This window comes from Ostrea edulis, chromosome 7 (assembly GCF_947568905.1).
Source record: "Ostrea edulis chromosome 7, xbOstEdul1.1, whole genome shotgun sequence".
NCBI lineage: Eukaryota > Metazoa > Mollusca > Bivalvia > Ostreida > Ostreidae > Ostrea > Ostrea edulis.
The window spans coordinates 52,067,256-52,085,789 of NC_079170.1; the positions used below are offsets into that span (position 1 = coordinate 52,067,256).

Genomic DNA, 18,534 nt, shown 5'->3' on the forward strand with positions numbered 1-18,534 from the left:
TCAGAAAGTTGCAGCCATGGGTTTGAATGTTACGATCAAACGTGCATTCACCCTTCCAAAGTATGTGATGGCTTTATCGACTGCAGTGGATTTTTTGCAGAGGATGAATCTCAAAACTGTGAGAACAATGTCCAGAGATCTTGTAAAGACTGGTGGGGTTTAGGGCAGAGAGATAATGGCGAATATCTTGTCAGCCTCGGATTGAAAGGTGCGTTAATTCTATCTGAGCTTTTATATTTTAGGAAGTTTAGCTTTTTGGCTCTTCAGCACAACCTCGTATGATACTATTAATGACTGTATATTTACCAGTTGAATAGTTATTGCATTGGTGCAAATATATTTGTTACTTAAAAAATGTAATTATTTCCATATCAATTCAAATTTAGAAAGGGGTTGGAAGGACAACGGGTTTTTTTTATGGCCAAAGGATTTTTAAGTCAGAAGGCTATAAATCTGCATGATTTTACTATTTCTATTTTATCGAAAATATTGTCAATAGGTATTCACCTAGACATGTATTTTAATTTTGTATTTTTTTAATATCAATAGTAGAGACTTAAAACTAATCAAAATGTTGTAAATTCATCAATGTGATTGATATATTTTCCCCAACATAACACCCATTCTTAAAATCGTCTATTAATTAACCCAAAGGGTTGTATAAAAACTTAGTTTCTATGCTAATAACTCGAACATTTGATCTATAAACGCCACTTTTTATATTCTCTCTTAAATTTTGAGACAAGATATTACAAGTCAAGTCCATTTTCTAAAACTGAAAATACATCTATATGCTAAATGTTTGCGTATTTTCAGTGCACATAAGTCAAAATCCATTTTCAATCTACATTTCTGTATTGCTTGAGTACTTTTTAACACGTTTATGCAAATACTATTTTGCTTTGATTTGTTGGAAATACACTGAATTTTATTGGAAGGAAAAAGTATTTGTAATATACATGCACTCATTTCATCTTAGGTATCCCTTCGGCTAAAGTAGAATGTCGATTTGAAAAAGGCATCAACCATGTAACCGTGCAAACGGTGGTTCACCATTCGCAGGAAGAAATGATTTACTCAAGCTTGCTAGGGGTCAACGTAAAATTGACATACTCTGCAGGCAAGGAACAAATGTCAAACCTCAAGTATACAAATAAATGCAGTCAGACTTTAAGGGTCCGTTGTCATTATATCAACTATAACACAGACGTGTCGTGGAAGGGCGAAAATGGTCAATGGTTACGTAACAGTGATGGAGATCCTAGGAAAAACTGCTCGTGTCCTTTTGTCAACAAATGTGAGGAGGGAAAAGTAAAGTAAGAAATAAGACACGTGCATGCATGTGGATATTTATGAAAATAATTCAGTTTAAAGCAAGTTTTTAATTATGTTTGTTCTGAAAATTGGTATGTTTTGTTAAACATGTACATGTATAAGTCTGTCTCTAGATACATTCACAAGTACACAATGAATGAGTAACTGGCTTGTGTGTTTCTTAACATACTGTTGTATCACTTGTAAAAGAGTATCTGTGAATTGGGCCATCCCTGTCTGTAAATCATCGTCTCATGCATGCATGAACACTGCACAGTATTCTAATTAAGCCGAAAAGGAAAACTAGAAACCATTTGAATGCATACATATGATTACCAGCTCGATGCAACCATGACGCCATGTATTTTGCAAAGAAAACCTGTGGATTCCAAAGTGTTAAGCTTTTACCAATTCTTTGTAAGCCCTGCTATAATTCGTTATAAACATTTTGATATTGCTGACAAATGTCCCTAAAACGATCCTAATAAAGACACAGGAAGCATTTCTGTAGCATATCTGTATATCATATCAAAATCAGTAGGACCTAAATTTGTCATTCACATCCATCAAACATACAAACACAAAACGTATAATCAACTTTGCTATACATATACCATTAAATTAACCTTCTTTTCTATATTCTTTCTCCATCAGCAAAAATTGATATTATTTTTTAGACAAAAGTATAATACAATAGTGCTTCAGTTAAAATAAAGCATTTTCGTTCTTTTTATCATCTCTGATTTTATGTGAACTGCATGAAGGTGTAATTGTAACTCCACTTTGGGTGAATGGTATGGTGCGGAGACCACAGAAGTAAGAGAAGACTCCGGCGTTATAACAGACCACTCCGTACTGCCGATCCAAAAACTTTCCGTCCAACGTCCAGGGGAGAACAGATTCTTCAAGATAGATATTGGACCACTTGTATGCTATGATGGTAATTTTTTCTTCAATTAAGTTCTATGATGCTAATATGAAAAACACTCAAATTTCACTGTAGTTTGATATTGCATAAATATAAACCCATTACACATAGAAACCTCACAAGCTAAAAGTAAAGTGCCGCAAATATTGATATATGCTAGGTATATTGGACTATTTAACAGCATGCCTTCTTTATTGTACCCACAACTACGTACTGTGGCACGGAATCCCAGTGTCACGGTGGGTGTGAGAGGAGCCTGGATATAGCTCTGAATTTATGCATGTGACTGTATAAGCATCCAATCAATGTTCATCAAATTGTTAAATGTATATCGCCGAATATGAACCTGATATACATTATGATTAATTTTCGTTTTTAAGTGTTCAGAACTATTTTATTTTGCGTACAGAGACTGATGAAGTAAACAGAGATTTCCTTTGTCGTACTGGAAAGACTGTACCTATGAATCAACGCTGTATTCTTGACTATGACGTATACGGGAATACACTAGGCTGTCGAGATTTATCACATTTAGACGAGTGTGGTACGTAACACAATCATCCTTATACATACTGTGAATCATACATTTCATATCTTATAACATGTATTTAAGAAAGGATTCTTCTCATATCCACTGGACTGGGTGAGATCTGATGTTTTATATGTAACAACTGTAGAATGTATACGTAGTTTTGATGTCACAGTTCTTGATTTCATGTCTAGGTTATTTCTAGGGTACACTCCTTTCCTACCAAAACACCTTCAAATTTCATTAGAGCAGTCAAATCCTATATACATGTGATTTATTACAAAATTTGTCTTAATTTGCAATATATTCACTATGTACATTCTGCTTGTTTGCAAAGTAGAACTAACAAGGAAAATTCAAGGAGGCATAAGGCAGACGGAATATTCTCCGATGATTTTTGTACATTAATCGTTATTTCTGTCATACATGTACTTCTTTGGATTGGTTGATTGTATCTTGTTTAACGTCCCTCTCGAAAAATTTTCACTCATATCGAGACGTCACCAAGACCAGCGAATCTAAGCCTATGCTCTGCGCTTACGCCCATTGAGCAGTGAGGGTTCTTTAGCGTGCCATACCTAAAATGACACGAGACATCCGTTTTTAAGGTCATCTCCGAGGACCCGTGACATTCACACTTGATTCCGAGCGTTTGGCGATGGAATTGTCACTACCTGTTCTAATAACGTGGATCTGTCGCGGCTGGGATTCGAACCCCTACCTTCCGTATGCGGGGCAAACGCTCTACCTCTAGGCCACCTCGGCGGTCATACTTCTCATAATACTTACACTGGTGTGATAGGGTACGTAATGAGATAACTTTCCATATTTATGTACCAAAATTCCATTATCACCTGCATGTGGTCTTTATCAACTGATTCAATACTCAAAAGCTTGTTCTGCGTATGATCAGGGTTTTTTTTTTAAATCGAGGCAGGCTACTAACAAACAAGTTGATGTTAGAGAGGTTTCAACAGCCTCATTTAATGTCCGCATTTCACAAATTCTATGGTCGTTAAAACGATCTAGTTTGCCAACACAGCCTGTCCTTGGGTCAAATACTGTCTGAAGTGTTTCATACCGATTGTTAGGTCGATCTTTACACACTGATTTTGACTACGGATTACTCCATTTACCTGATCAAAATATAGGGCTCACGGTAGGTGTGACCAGTCGACAGGGGATGCTTACTCCTCTTTGGCACCTGATCCCATCTCTGGTGTGTCCAGGGGTCCGTGTTTGACCAACTCTAAATTTTGTATTCCTTGTAGGAGTTATCAAAACTTAAAATATAGATAGAGAAAGAGAAAATGTTATTTGTTTTCCTTACGGAAAAAATGAGGGTGGAACATCAAAATGGACCCGAGAGGAGGCAACAAAGTCAAAATATCATACGAATTTACTTTTTCCGTAATTGTTTATTTCCATAGTTTTGAAAACCATGTTGTTACTGTGGGTTTTTTCTAGTGGAGACAAAAGTCAGTAAAGTGATATTCTACTACGTCATTGACTCAGTTGAAAATATAGTCCCCTAAAATTCAAGTTCCCCTGACCCTAATTTAGTGATCAATATTACAACAACAAAAAACAGTTTCAAAAGTTAAGATAGAGTAGTACAGCTTCAAGATCAAAATGTTTCGTGGTTCAAGAAAAGATATATGTACATATGGCGCATATCATCTTATTTGTTTGAATGATAATAAGCTTAAGCTTAAGAATTCATCCATAAGAAATATGTGTCTGATAAGAGAGATCATCCAACGATGAAAATAGTATTTCTTTTCTTTTATAACCATATTACCTTTATTTCCTGAAATTGGGCTATTGGTACTTTGCGGAACGGAACGAAACGGAACGGAAAGTACCAATAGCCTGAAATTGTTGCATTTAAAATTCATACCATCAGAGCATATTAGAATTCATTTCACTCAACTGATTTGATAGCAGAAGCTTGTTTTGTGTATGATCAGTTTTTAAATCGCGGCAGGCTACTAACAAACAAGTTGATGGTGCAGGGGTTTCAACAGTCTCATTTAAAGTCAGAATTTCGCTAATTTTATGGTCATTTGGCAATACAACCTATCACTGGGTCAAATATTGCCTGATGTGTTTTATGTCACTTGTTAGGCCATTCTTGGCACACTGATTTTGACTACGGAAAACTCCATTTACCTGAGCAAGGTATAGGGCTCATGGAGGGTGTGACCGGTTGACTGGGGAAGGTTACTCCTCCTAGGCACATGATCCCACCTCTGGTATATCCAGGGGCCCATGTTTGCCCAACTCTCTACTTTGTATTGCTTATAAGAGTTGAGATTGATCATTGTTCGTTATCTTCGCCTTTTAATGAGAACAAGAATATCATCCCTTCAAAATTGATATTATATCACATTCATTTCCTCTTACAGAAGCCATAGCATGCCCCGCAGGTTACATTAAATGTCCAAGCAGCTTTTGTATTCCTCCGCGATTAATCTGTGATGGTGAGAAGCACTGCAAAGATGGAGCTGACGAAATGCATTGTGGTAAATTTTAGCTTATAGATACGAAAATTACCAGGGAGCTTTTATAATACCCTTTTGTCGTTGTCGACACTATTAAACATGTAGTCATCTTATATGGATGATTTATGTATAGATGTTCACTATTATTCATAAACAGGATGTTGCATCTGGCATATTACCTAGTTGGTCACTTGCAAGAAACTGTTAACCCTCTTAGATACAAACGATGGACCTATAGATGCACATAACCATAAATGATTCGAATGTTGCATTTGATCTATATTTTCTGTATGCGTTACAAATATGTATACTTCCTTAAGTTGACTTTTTCCTAAGAAGCTAAGTATGGTTTTATTTTGATTTACTAGAACCTTATTGATACAGTTCATTTCAATAGGCCACTCGCATTATTTCAACATATGCAGTTGTGCACTGTTCTTGTTGACCCCGGCGGACGAGTTATTTCGTCTTCTGACAACCCCTTTTTCTTTCGCTTGCAATAAGTATGTCAATTTCATATTGTTAAAGCATTTTATTTTTAGAATCCTGTCCAGGGTTGTATCGCTGCAGAAACAGCAGAATTTGTTTGGATCCGGACAACTTATGCGACAATATTCCTCAATGTCCCGAACTTGACGACGAACTTCTTTGTAACTTAACGTGTCCAAAAGAGTGTGAATGTGACGGTTTCGTAGGCAATTGTGGAGGAATTCAAAACAAACATATTGTAAGACTTTCGCAAGAAATGAAATATTTAAACTTGAGTGAAAGCGATTTTAGTGATGGCTTGCCTTCTCTGCAGCATTTGGAGCAGTTAGTCAAGTTATTTGTCACTAATTGCGGATTGAGGTCAATTAAGTCCTATTCCTTTGCCAAACTGCAAAATCTCTTGGTACTTGATCTCAGTAATAATAGAATAACTAATCTTTTTGCAAATGCGTTTGCAGGATTAGTGTCATTAAAAATGTTAAATCTGGAAGGAAATGGACTACTGGATGAAATAACAGACATGGCATTTCTTGGATTGCGAACATTACCTAAATTGGTATTAACAAATACCCGTTTGCAGAATATTGGACAAGGCACCTTAGTCGGGCTACGAAACGTTAGGCTATTGAATTTATCTGCAAATCAGATCCATTTTGTTGCAGATTCTGCGTTACAAAACCTTTCTGAATTAACAGTGCTGGATCTGAGAAAAAATAGAATTGAACAGTTTTCACACAAAATCTTTTATGGGCTCTCAAAGCTCAAGAAGTTATACACAGATGCGTACACATTCTGCTGTTTGAAACCGTCTTCAGTTGACGAATGCCTACCGAACGCTGATGAATTTTCATCTTGTGACGATCTAATGAGAAACGAAGTACTATCTTCGTTTTTATGGATCATCGGATTCAGTTCTTTATTGGGAAATCTTGGCGTCTTTATCTTCAAAGTATTTTTTGATTCACAGACTTTGAAGAAAGGTCATGGAATTTTTATCATGAATTTAAGTGTTTCGGATTTTCTGATGGGAGTTTACTTGATAATAATAGCCTCCGCTGATATACACTATCGAGGAAGATATGCCTGGAATGATATCCACTGGAGGCACAGTATAACTTGCCAAATAGCTGGCATTCTTGCAACCATATCGAGCGAAACTTCGGTTCTTTTACTCTGTCTTATAACGATAGATCGTCTTATTGCGGTAAAATATCCTTTCGGTCAGTTTAGATTTACCAGGGGTAAAGCTCTCTTTTGTACGGGAATTATATGGTGTGTAACCATTTTACTGGCCGCCATACCACTGATTCCGGGAGAATATTTTCGAGGACAGTTTTATTCTCGGTCTGTCGTGTGTCTGGCTCTACCTCTAACGAGAGACAAGCCTGCTGGATGGGAGTATTCTACAGCCATCTTCATTTTACTCAATTTCGTACTCTTTACGATAATTGCTCTTGGCCAATGTCTCATATACAGAGAAGTATCGCTATCAGGCTCCAAAGTGAAATCTACTCGGCGGAATCAAGATATGGTCATCGCTCGTGGATTGTTCCTTGTGGTGCTGTCTGACTTCCTCTGTTGGTTTCCCATTGGAATCATGGGTAATTCATCCCGTTATCTTCTTTTTGTTATACAATTCTAGATGCCATTTTCTCAGCATTTAGAACAAGACATTCAAGCATTGTTCTATCATCTGTACAGGTACATGTATATCTAATTTATAAGCATTGTTCTATCATCTGTACAGGTACATGTATATCTAATTTATAAGATATCTAGTCAGTGTATGTGATCATAAAATATTGAAATGATTTTTAATACTCATCATTTTACACAGTTTTGTCAAATGGAAAGCATTATCTAAAAAACAATTAAAGATAACCCAAGAATTCCTATTAATAATAATTTCTATTCTATACGATAGAATGCAATGGATAACGGTACTAATTTTTAAATCATTTCAAAAAAGCTTTACTCAACTTTACGATTGTTATGCCGTTCTTGGCACACTGATTTTGACTACAAATAATTCCGTTTACCTAACTAACAAACATATAGCGCTCATGGCGGATATGACCGGTCGACATGGAATGCTTACTCCTTCTAGGCACCTGATCCCACCTCTAGTGTGTCCAGGGGTCTGTGAATGTCCCAACTCTCTAATTTGTTTTGCTTATAGGAGTTACGAGATTGATCACTGTTCGTTATATTTACCTTTCATATACATGTATTAGTTATCATTTTCCCACAAATACACTTCAGATCCTTCATTAGGGGTTGATTTACAACAGTCAACCCCATGAATAAAAGATATTCAAAATTTAAACAATTGTATCAAAATTAATCGTGATTTATTTTAATTATTCTTTGTAAAATTGATCCGTGTTTTATATTGACAGGCATATAAACTAGCTTTTCATTTTCCCAGATATTGTTGAATCATACAAACGTATTTGAAATAGTCATCAGTTGGGAATAAAACCCTCTGCTAAAACATTGAGCGCCCTGCATGGATCAAAATTTGACTTTCTACATGTATGTATAACAGAGAATGATATATTTAATGTGAAATGAAGGACGGTTTCATGATCTAAGGCACGATATTCTGTCTATTACAGGATTACTAGCATTGAATGGCTATGTGATTTCGGGAGAGGTTTATGCATGGGTTGCTGTCTTCAATCTCCCAATAAACTCGGCTCTAAATCCATTTTTGTATTCATTTGCAAATATCAGAAAAAGGGTGAGTATATAGCAAAATCCACACTGGATATTTTATACACTAGATCATCAAAGTATATATATTATATATACCACATCATCAAAATATTTATATTACATACACTACATTATCAAAATATCTATATTATATACACTATATTGTTAAAGTGTCTATATTATATGCACCACATCATCAAAATATCTATATTATATACACCGCATCATCAAAGTATCTATACTATATACACTACATCATCAAAATATTTATATTACATACACTACATTATCAAAATATCTATATTACATTCACTAGATTGTCAAAGTATCTATATTATCAAAATTGGTATTGTATAAGTTTTACATTATGACCCCTGGGTCGAGGCCTCTGCTGGTGGACTGTTAGTCCCCGAGGGTCTCTACAGCCCAGTAGCTAAGAACTTCGTTACTAGCTTGAAAATACGGATGTATATTTAATTGCTGTTATAAAATTTAGAAATTCATTTCAAAATTAAAGATTATCTCCCTCATGCATAGCTCTTATCCTTGAACGAATTTGGCTCCACTTTTTTGGCACGCTGTTTTTGGCTATATTTTTTCTCTAAAACTTCATAGTTATTTCGGATTTCAAACATTTCGGTTGAGCATCACTGAAGAGACATTATTTGTCGAAATGCGCATCTGGTGCATCAAAATTGGTACCGTATAAGTTTTACATTCACTAGATTGTCAAAGTATCTATATTACATGCACCACATCATCAAAGTATCTATATTATATACACTGCATTATCAAAATCCCTATTTTATATACACTACATTATTAAGGTACCTAAATTACATCTACATTATATAGACATCATCAAAGTATCGATGTTGGATACACTACATATCAAAGACCGCATCATTAAATACGTTACATGTATAACCAGAACATATTTTTATTTTACTATGAAACATTTTTATGAATTGATTAAATGATACAGGTATATATCTGTTCATATGCATCTACATTAAAATTATACTTGAGATATACGGCGTTATAATAATTTTTTTTCCAGATGGAGGCATTGTCATCTAAAAGGAAGCGTGTAGCTCATTGTCAATGTAAATATCAGTGTTTATTTTCTATGAATATGTTCTTACGATAAGAGATATTATCTTTTTATTATTTTTTCTTTAAAAAATCGCATCCCTTGGGGATCCGGGTTAGAATAGGTCCTAAATTATCTTTGCATGTCGTACGAGGCAACTAAATGGGGTGGTCCTTCGTACGAAACCGCAAAAATCCGAGGCCCCGTGTCACAGCAAGAATTTTAATACAAAACTAGAAGAATTGAAATTAACATTAAATTTATGGAAAATGAGGAATCTAACTCTTATTGGTAAAATCCTAATAACAAAAACACTGGCAATCCCTAAACTCATTTATCAAGCGCAAGTTCTCCCTTTCTCGTCAGAATTAATTAAAGAAGTAGAAAAAGAAATAAATGCCTTTATTTGGAATAATGAAAAGCCAAAAGTAAAAAGTACAGTAAGCAGTCAAAAAATTAGTAAAGGGGGTTTGAAAGTACCTAAATTTGATATACAGGTCAAATCATTAAGATTAGGCTGGGTAAAAAGAATTTTCACTAATATAAAATCAAAATTAAGAAGCATAATTCAATTTTACTTGCAAGATATTGAATTAAATGACTTTATTATCTCTAGAGGATGCATGAATCATTTAGACATTGATACTTTTTTGCCAAAGTTTTACAGTGATATTTTTAGTACATGGAGAGAATTCAGACATATTGTAAATGTTGAACCAGTCGTTTTTAAAGAAAGTTTATGGTTTAATGACAATATTAAAATTGACAATAAAGAGGTTTTTTGGAAGAAGTGGTATGAAAGGGGTATTTTATATATTGGAGATATTGTAGATAGAGATAAAGACTTCCTTAGCCATGAAAAATTAAGTGAAACACACAATTTAAACATATCTTTTTTTGAATACTATTGTTTAAGAAATGCAATACCCTACAGTTGGAGAAAGCATATTCGACAAAATGATAATTCTTTTATAAATAGAAATACGCTTATACTGAGTTTCAATGGTAATAGGAGTCCCATATCAAACATGACTTGTAAAGATTTTTACTGGATTTTGATGGAAAGTATAGCAGAATTACCAACATGTATACCAAAATGGGAAAATATTTTTGATTCAAAATTAACACAGCAAGAGTTAGAGAGTATTTACAAGTTACCTTTCACAATATCAATGGAAACATCATTACAATCTTTTCAATATAAATTAATTCACAGATTTTTAGCACACAACAAATTGCTGTATGCAATGAAAATTAAAACATCACCTTCTTGTATATTATGTGGAAATTTAGATACAATAGAGCACAGGTTTTACTTTTGTGAATATGTTGGTACTTATTGGAAGCATTTCCAAACTTGGTGGAATAGATTAAACATTACTTATATAAATGATATCTCTTATCAAGACATAATATTTGGATTTTATGAAGAAAAGTGTGAAAGTCTGAATTATTGTATACTGCTTTCTAAATATCATATACAGTTTGTGTTTAATTCAGATACAGGGCACAGTGGTCCTTCTTTATATATTTTTTTGCAATTTTTGAGAAGAAAACTGTTTGTTAAAAAATCAATTTATTGTGGCAGAAGAAATCTTGATTATTATAACCAAGTATGGAAAAAGATAGAAGACAAAATAATTTCAATGTAAGATGTATCTTCCTTAAATGAATTAGTTATGCATATTTCATATACTAGTCTCTCTTTATCTTCAAAGTAATTGTACAATATTGTTATTAATTTTCACACAGTGTTTAACATGTTTGTTGAAATATGAAGTTGCATGTAACATCCTGTTTATATGATAATATATGTCCAAAAAGAGCCAATAAAAAAAAAAAAAAAAAAAAAAAAAAGTGTGACACGATAAAGACCCCCTTGCTCAAAGGCTGTAAGCGCCGATCATAGGCCTAAATTTTGCGGCAATGGTGACGTTTCCATATGAGTGAAAAATTTTCGAGAGGGACGTTAAATAATATAAAATAAATCAATCAAAAAGTCGGCTGCGGTAGCCTAGTGGTTAGGGTGCTCGCTTGGCGGCGCAATGTCTTGGACGTTTAACATTTAGGTAGTGAATGTTCCTTCTTGCCAAGTGTCCGGCATTAGAAGTGAGAGTCAAGGCTCGTTCGGATAAGACCCAAAAAGTAGGTAGGTGTTGTCACGATAAAGAACCTCTCACTCCTACATATATACGTCCCTATGTACCACATTTGTAATACATTTGCAATATATCTACCAAATCACACAATATCTATATCATATTATATCACAATTCACCGACGCCACTCCTTCACTTACAGCTCGGGAAAAGAGACGGTGCTGTGTTTTAAAGCCCATATCTATAATAATAATAGACCTTGCAACAACCCATATCAGAGGTTATTGTCTTCTGAAAGTAGAGAAATGAAATTTACCTTTGGGAAAAAAAATCCTATAGAAAATATAAATTTCCCAGAGCATTTCAACAAAATCCTTCAGAAATATTACAAATTCTATAATAGGAAATTAAATATCTTACAGGAATTTCTTAGCAACCCACAGCATTAAAAAGGTTAGAAAATAAAATTTTCTGACAGAAAAATAAGGCTTTAGGATTCTAATAAAATATCATGTATTATTTTTTTTTAATTTCTTAAGTAATATTTTTAATTTTTATTATTATTTATCTGAAAATTTTAAAATTTCCTTGCAATTTCGTTACTCTTACAATGGTTTTTATCGGTGTATTTCACGTCGCAGCCGAGAGCCATCTGTGTCAGACGATGGTCAATCTGATGACAATTTAAAATTTTCCTGAGAATAGGATTTTGCAGATTTTTCTCTCTATTTCATGGTATAATGTGTCGCATAAGGAATTCAGTCACCTCATTAGATAAATATTTATTGATGCATAATATCCCATCATCTTCTAGCCGCAATGACGCAGACCATTAGAGACCTGTGGGAAAATGAACTGTTCGTGGTGGGCAAACACGCCCCTGTGTACGCCACTCTCTCGGATTACATGCGGAACCACACACTCACAGTGCCGGAGATGAAACTCGTTGTTCTCAGATTGGCGGAGGCCTTAAAGTTCTTGCATGAACATGACCTAATTCTAGGTCGTCTGGAAAGGAATCTCGTGCATCTTGATATTGTGGATGGGGTAAATGCAATTCAACATCTTCTATAATGAAATGTGTTCTTAGAGCGTATCGTTTTCTAGTAATGACGTTTGCTTTGATCTCTGTAAAGTTATGATGGTTAATTAAAGTATCGTTATGAAAGCTGAACTTGTACAAAACTTGTGCAACGTATCAATCATTTTATTGTCCCGTTTTCTTTATGAGTGAAGTGGTATGTCCTTCTTTTTGTAGAAGATAACAAACGTGTATCTCAAAACTGTACCACGGGAAGCAGAAGAGGATGAAGACATTCCTGATGACATTAAACTACTGGGAGAGTTAACCTCAAACCTGTTAAGAAACCACCAAAAGTGCTCATCAACAGTTAACACTTCTCCATGAATGATTGAAACCTTCATGTATTTGCTGGCTATAAGAATTTTTTTTCAGTTGGGTTTGTGGGTGTGTGTGGTCATGCAACTAACTTGTGCCCGGATTCAGAACACAGACAGCGATTGTGTATAAACATTAGACTGCTTGTTTCAAGGACCAAGGTCGATTTACTGTCTTTACAATTAAAACTAGTGATGCACTTCATTGTTTCTCTACCAAGCAGCTTCCTCGTTACACCTTGTATTCTAACGAGATCAAATAATCTTGATTCATCATATAATGCCAAAATGACTGGATATTTGAGTCTATCATTTGTATATTCACCCATGAAGACAACATTGGCGGTGCAGATAAGAATTTAAGCTTTACAATGTACCTCTGTTAGAACTGTGCAACATATCAATCTTTTTATTGTCCTGTTTATCTAAAGAATCAAGTAAGTTCATCTTGCAAGTACAAATAACCTTAAATTGTGTGTCTTATACATGTACAATGAAATGTTTTATCTAGGCAAACTTTTATATTAGCTCTGAACCAAACAAATGTCAGACTAAAAATAAAGTGTGAACACCAAATGTACAAAATATTTTATTTGTATACTATAAAATTAAAAGATGGACGGATTTCACAGTCACAATATTTTGCCATATTACAAAAAGATTACATCAGCAGTATCTTAATCAAACACATGAACTTAAATCATATATATACACATGAATGTGTGACCAGCTAAAGTTCAATTTACGTTTGAAACACTGCGCAATAAAATAAAAACCCTTTCTACTTTAAAAAAAAACCAATAGCCGAGTTCAACTTCATTGCAACGGGCTAAATATATAAATAACTTCATGCTTCACTGTAAAAATAACGAAGATATCACATGCTTAATAAACAATATCAATGACAGCTTTTATGAAAATAAATGTGTCTCAAATCAGTCACAAGTGGAAAGTTGGACATCACTGATATTAATTATCACAGTCAGTTATTTCATATTTATAAATACAATGTATAAACAATAGAACATGTTTACTAATACAGAAGTTTCTCCACAGGATGACACAGGATATCGTTTAAATAGTGATTGTTTATTTCAGATGCAGTCAGATGCATTATTAATACCATAAATAATTCAACTTTTACACAATTACATGTTTTACAAAAAAGCTGAACATGCATACATCATAACAATTAAATCTCTTCAAAATAAATGCAAATTTGCAAAAAATAGATGTTTTTGTTATTTTAAATGGCTATCATATCACCCAGTTGTTGGTAAATTTGTCATTAGTCAAAAGTGTCCTTTTTTATCGTCAGACGGCAACTTGATGAATAAAGCCATGCTGTGTGTGTTCGGATCAGTAAGCTGTCTCCCGCCGCCCTGACCCTGGTCTGTTCTCTAGTTGTAATTCCTCTAACTGGACCACAGCTCTGTGGGAATCTAGTTCTAGTTCATTCAGTAACTGTTCAGCAATTCGACTCCTTAATCTTCCACCAACCTACCCAACAGTTAAAGGAGAAGTTATTACATTGCACATCTAATTCAAAGTTATGCAAAGCAAGAACAGCAAGATTTCTTAACTGCATTTAGACTTTCATCAGAATTAATCCATTGCAAGGTTTCAAGTCTTTAGAATGAAAGAATGTTTTACTCCAGAAACAAGCACTCATTACAGTAAAAGTAATTGCATTAATACTGTAAGTAACTTATTAATTTCTCAAAACCACTCAAGCATATCGTATACAAATGGGTTAACTGACTTGTTTACATAGATAGTTGCTAAATATTGATTAGCCTATGTACATGTATCATTAACTATAGTAATTAATTATCCTGAAAATTGATGTTAAATATATTAACTGCCATTTGATCTGTGAGTCTTTTGTTTTGAATGGAGCTGGACTTAATGAAATATTCTGTTAAAGGCACTAAAAGTATTAATTTTAGCTATACATTTTCAATACAATAAAACATACTATATATGAAAACCACAACCATGAAAATCAAGAATATTTGAGAGTAATCACTTAATGATTTAGTTTTTCAAGGACTATTTTCAAATGAAAATAAAGATAGAGTTTAAATCAAAATATCAATCCTGGTTCAACACATCTGTGGCTATTTTCTTAAAGACTAGCACTGAAGGATAAATTGTAAGAAACGAAAAATGTCTGTAGAGCATTTTATTTTCTTGAAAGACCATACTCACTCAGTGATATAGTTTGGCTAATAAAACATGAGCCTTAAAGAAAAACATCACAAAGTATTTATTTGAAGATTTCTGTTGTCTGTGACAAGAAATTTCTTCAGTGTACATCAATCTCAGACTGGCTGTTCTCGATTGTTTCCCATCCTTAATTTGTTTTTATCTTGTTCTTTAATTTATAGCTAAATCTAATACTTCACAATTCAAAGATACAATTAAGATGATGAGAGGGAGAATTCTATTACTACAGTACAATGATTCCTTAAACCAGATTCTATCTGATGCCTGCCTTGTCCAAAAACAATCAAAAATTGTAAGTTTAAAACAAACAAACAGTATAAAGCTATTGCTGCACACATAGTTGGGTAGCTTTATTTCTAGTATATTTAAAACTTCCCCTGCATATACCCTCAAAGTTAACAAGTTATTTCACTCTGGCATTTTTCTTCTTCAAAAGCTGTAAATTCACATCTCTATATAGATAATGCCAATATGAAAATATGTTAGTATCATACTGTCTCTGAATGGCATTATAACCACTACATGCACATGCTGAGGCTAAATATGATATACGGACACTCAGTTAACTCTAATTACAATCCATTCACTATCACAGAAACGTTTGATGTTTACAGATACCTGCTCTGTTATTGAATGTCTAAGTTTCCCGCAGACCTAGAATTTATCGCACAAGAAATAATTACTGCTTATACAAATTCCTGTCCATACAAACAATAATAAAACAATTCTAAGGCTAGAATATGTTCACTGCAGGTTTTAACCTATAGTAGTAAATATCGAACAGCAGCAAAAATGTACCTGTAAATAGTATACAAGAAGTCGATAAGAACTACATGGCAGTGAAGGATTTTTCCAAATCAGTTTTTAGGGTGACTGAATGCCATTGTGGAGTAACTTACAGTTTTAGGTCTCTGGATCTTCCTCTCATCCAGATTGTTCAACTCCTCACTGACAGGTGGCCCGCCTGGTGCCCCTGGGGTCAGGCTCCGGTTGGCTGGCCACATAACAGGGGGTGGCCAGTTAGCTGTTGGGGTGTTGTGACTCCTGGTCCGCTGGGCTGACTGAATTCGAGATCTTCCCTTGGCTATCAATAAAACAGGTTTACCTTAAATTTGATAAACTGTCCTGTAAATGTTTCAATGGAAAGAAGCTAACTTTCCACAATATCCTCTTTTTCATTTTGAATTCTAACAGCCTGAAAAGCTTCTTTTTTCATTTTAAGCAATATGCATTTGCCTAATCAGAGGGAGGAAAGGGACACAAACTAGTAATGAGAAAGCATTACACTGTATAGATGTTTGAAGTACAAAATGAAATCTTACAAGGAGCTGGGGACATGGCCATGGAGGACTGAGCTCTGCTGATGTAACAGCTCTCCAAGTCGTACACCTACAAAAACACCAAACGTTCACAACATAACATGTAAAATCACTTTCTTAATTGTTTTGAGATTTGTTTGAGGGAGGGATTCGAATATACATGAATGTAGTTTTTATGCAAGAACTACTAGAAACACATGTTCTCATCAGTAGATAAACCATCAAATAGAATCAGTACACAGATGACCATCTATCGTTTGTCTTTCCAATGGATTTTGATATAAGCACAGCGTACATTAATTATGTGATAACCTGACTGTCTAGAGTAAAACAGTACACAATCTTTATAAAACAGTGACTACATATATATCTGTTTCATTAATATCAAAGTGAATTTCATATCAACCAAAGCATTTAAAAATTTTAAAACAAATTATGTGCATTCCATGTTAACCTGAATATGATGAACTTTTAAAGTTTAGTGAGGAATGGCTTATTCTTTTGCCAATGGCAGTGGCATAGATTCAATGCAAGATTTCTACTATATTGATGTGTATACATATATTGTCCTCCATACTGTAAAGGGGGAAATATTCGCTAGGCTTTTATTTTTGCTATATTTGCGATTATATTAACGATCACAAAAATAAAACCAGTCACAAAGTGCTGTTAAAAGTATTTGGGGGTACGAGTTCATCATTCAAAGGGGTTTATCCACAAAATTTAAACCATCCTGAAATACTGAACGATAAAAAATCGTGAAATGTTAGTCCCACAATATTAAAGCCTTTTACAGTATATAACAAATTTAATGCACTGATTGTACACCTTGTTAATCAACAGCATTTAAGGTGATTCATTTTTAAGAACATTAAATTGAGACATAAGCCTTGAAATCAGCACCTGAGTTTGCAGGTCATCCACCCGTGTAAAAGCATCCAGTTTTAATGTCCTTTCATGGTTCAGTTGTTTTTTGACCGTGTCAATGTCCTTGCGGATTTTATCCTGGTGCATGTGCTGCATACGGATTACCTTCTCCTGTTCATCTGACAAAATTCGCAGGCGGGTGTCTCTGTCCTTCAGTTCCACTTCCTGTTAATAATTCTCTGATTGTAGACTTGATCAAATATAATGTTTAAAACAAAAATAAACTATTATAGCCATTCTGACAGTTATTCACCCCATTCAATAGGTCCATGACATTTTATTTGAACATGCAATTTTGAATTTCCTTAATCCAATGATGCTTTGTACTAAGTTTGACAGAAAAAACTCCATTAGTTCAGGAGAAAATGTAACAGATGTTTAGATATATTCTTAAGGCAGATTTCAACCAGAACACTGGCAATGGTGACATCTCCATATGAGTGAAAGATTCTCGAGAGGGATGTTAAACAATATCTAATCAATCAATCAACCAGAACAAGAGGTCAATGGGCCACATCACTCACCTGAGTCACCTTGGCCCATATCTAAAGATTTTCCATATAGATTCGGATGTAAAACTTTGGTCCCTATTTTGGTCCCAACCTACCCCTGGGGGCCATGATTTTTACAATTTTGAATCTGCACTATGTCTATTATTTCTATAACCTTTAATGCAAATGTAAACTTCTTTGGCGCGATGGTTCTTGAGAAGAAGATTCTTAAAGATTTTTTCTATATATTAGTATTTAAAACTTTGATCCCCTATTGTGGCCCCCATCCTAACCTCTGGGGCCATGATTTTAACAAACATGAATTTGCACTATGTCAGGAAGCTTTCATGTAAATTTGTACTTTCCTAGTCCAGAGGTTCTTGAGAAGAAGATTTTAAAAGATTTTCTCCCTATATATCTGTATGTAAAACTTTGACCCCCTATTGTGGCCCCACCCTACACCCGGGGGCCATGATTTTAACAAACTTGAATCTGC

The 18,534-nt window shown here is 34.4% G+C and overlaps 2 protein-coding genes across 5 annotated transcripts in view; one reads left to right on the forward strand and one right to left on the reverse strand.

Moving 5' to 3' along the window:
• LOC125653234 (uncharacterized) overlaps window positions 1-13,657 on the forward strand; it is a 32,291-nt gene extending 18,634 nt beyond the window's left edge. For all 3 annotated transcript variants that reach the window (XM_048882585.2, XM_056144704.1, XM_048882586.2), the window contains 10 exons: window positions 5-208; window positions 980-1,316; window positions 2,079-2,254; window positions 2,652-2,786; window positions 5,180-5,296; window positions 5,818-7,365; window positions 8,383-8,507; window positions 9,543-9,588; window positions 12,489-12,721; window positions 12,933-13,657. In XM_048882585.2, coding sequence (XP_048738542.2) covers window positions 5-208; window positions 980-1,316; window positions 2,079-2,254; window positions 2,652-2,786; window positions 5,180-5,296; window positions 5,818-7,365; window positions 8,383-8,507; window positions 9,543-9,588; window positions 12,489-12,721; window positions 12,933-13,082 — 3,071 coding nt within the window. In that variant the 3' untranslated portion in view covers window positions 13,083-13,657. The remainder of the gene's footprint in view (window positions 1-4; window positions 209-979; window positions 1,317-2,078; window positions 2,255-2,651; window positions 2,787-5,179; window positions 5,297-5,817; window positions 7,366-8,382; window positions 8,508-9,542; window positions 9,589-12,488; window positions 12,722-12,932) is intronic.
• Window positions 13,649-18,534, reverse strand: part of LOC125653235 (uncharacterized) — a 55,814-nt gene continuing 50,928 nt past the window's right edge. The window contains exons 49-53 of one of the 2 annotated variants that reach the window (XM_056144705.1): window positions 17,524-17,712; window positions 16,624-16,690; window positions 16,201-16,385; window positions 15,920-15,955; window positions 13,649-14,572 (exon numbers count right to left, since the gene is read on the reverse strand). In XM_056144705.1, coding sequence (XP_056000680.1) covers window positions 14,432-14,572; window positions 15,920-15,955; window positions 16,201-16,385; window positions 16,624-16,690; window positions 17,524-17,712 — 618 coding nt within the window. In that variant the 3' untranslated portion in view covers window positions 13,649-14,431. The remainder of the gene's footprint in view (window positions 14,573-15,919; window positions 15,956-16,200; window positions 16,386-16,623; window positions 16,691-17,523; window positions 17,713-18,534) is intronic. The other variant, XM_056144706.1, reaches the window with a different exon arrangement.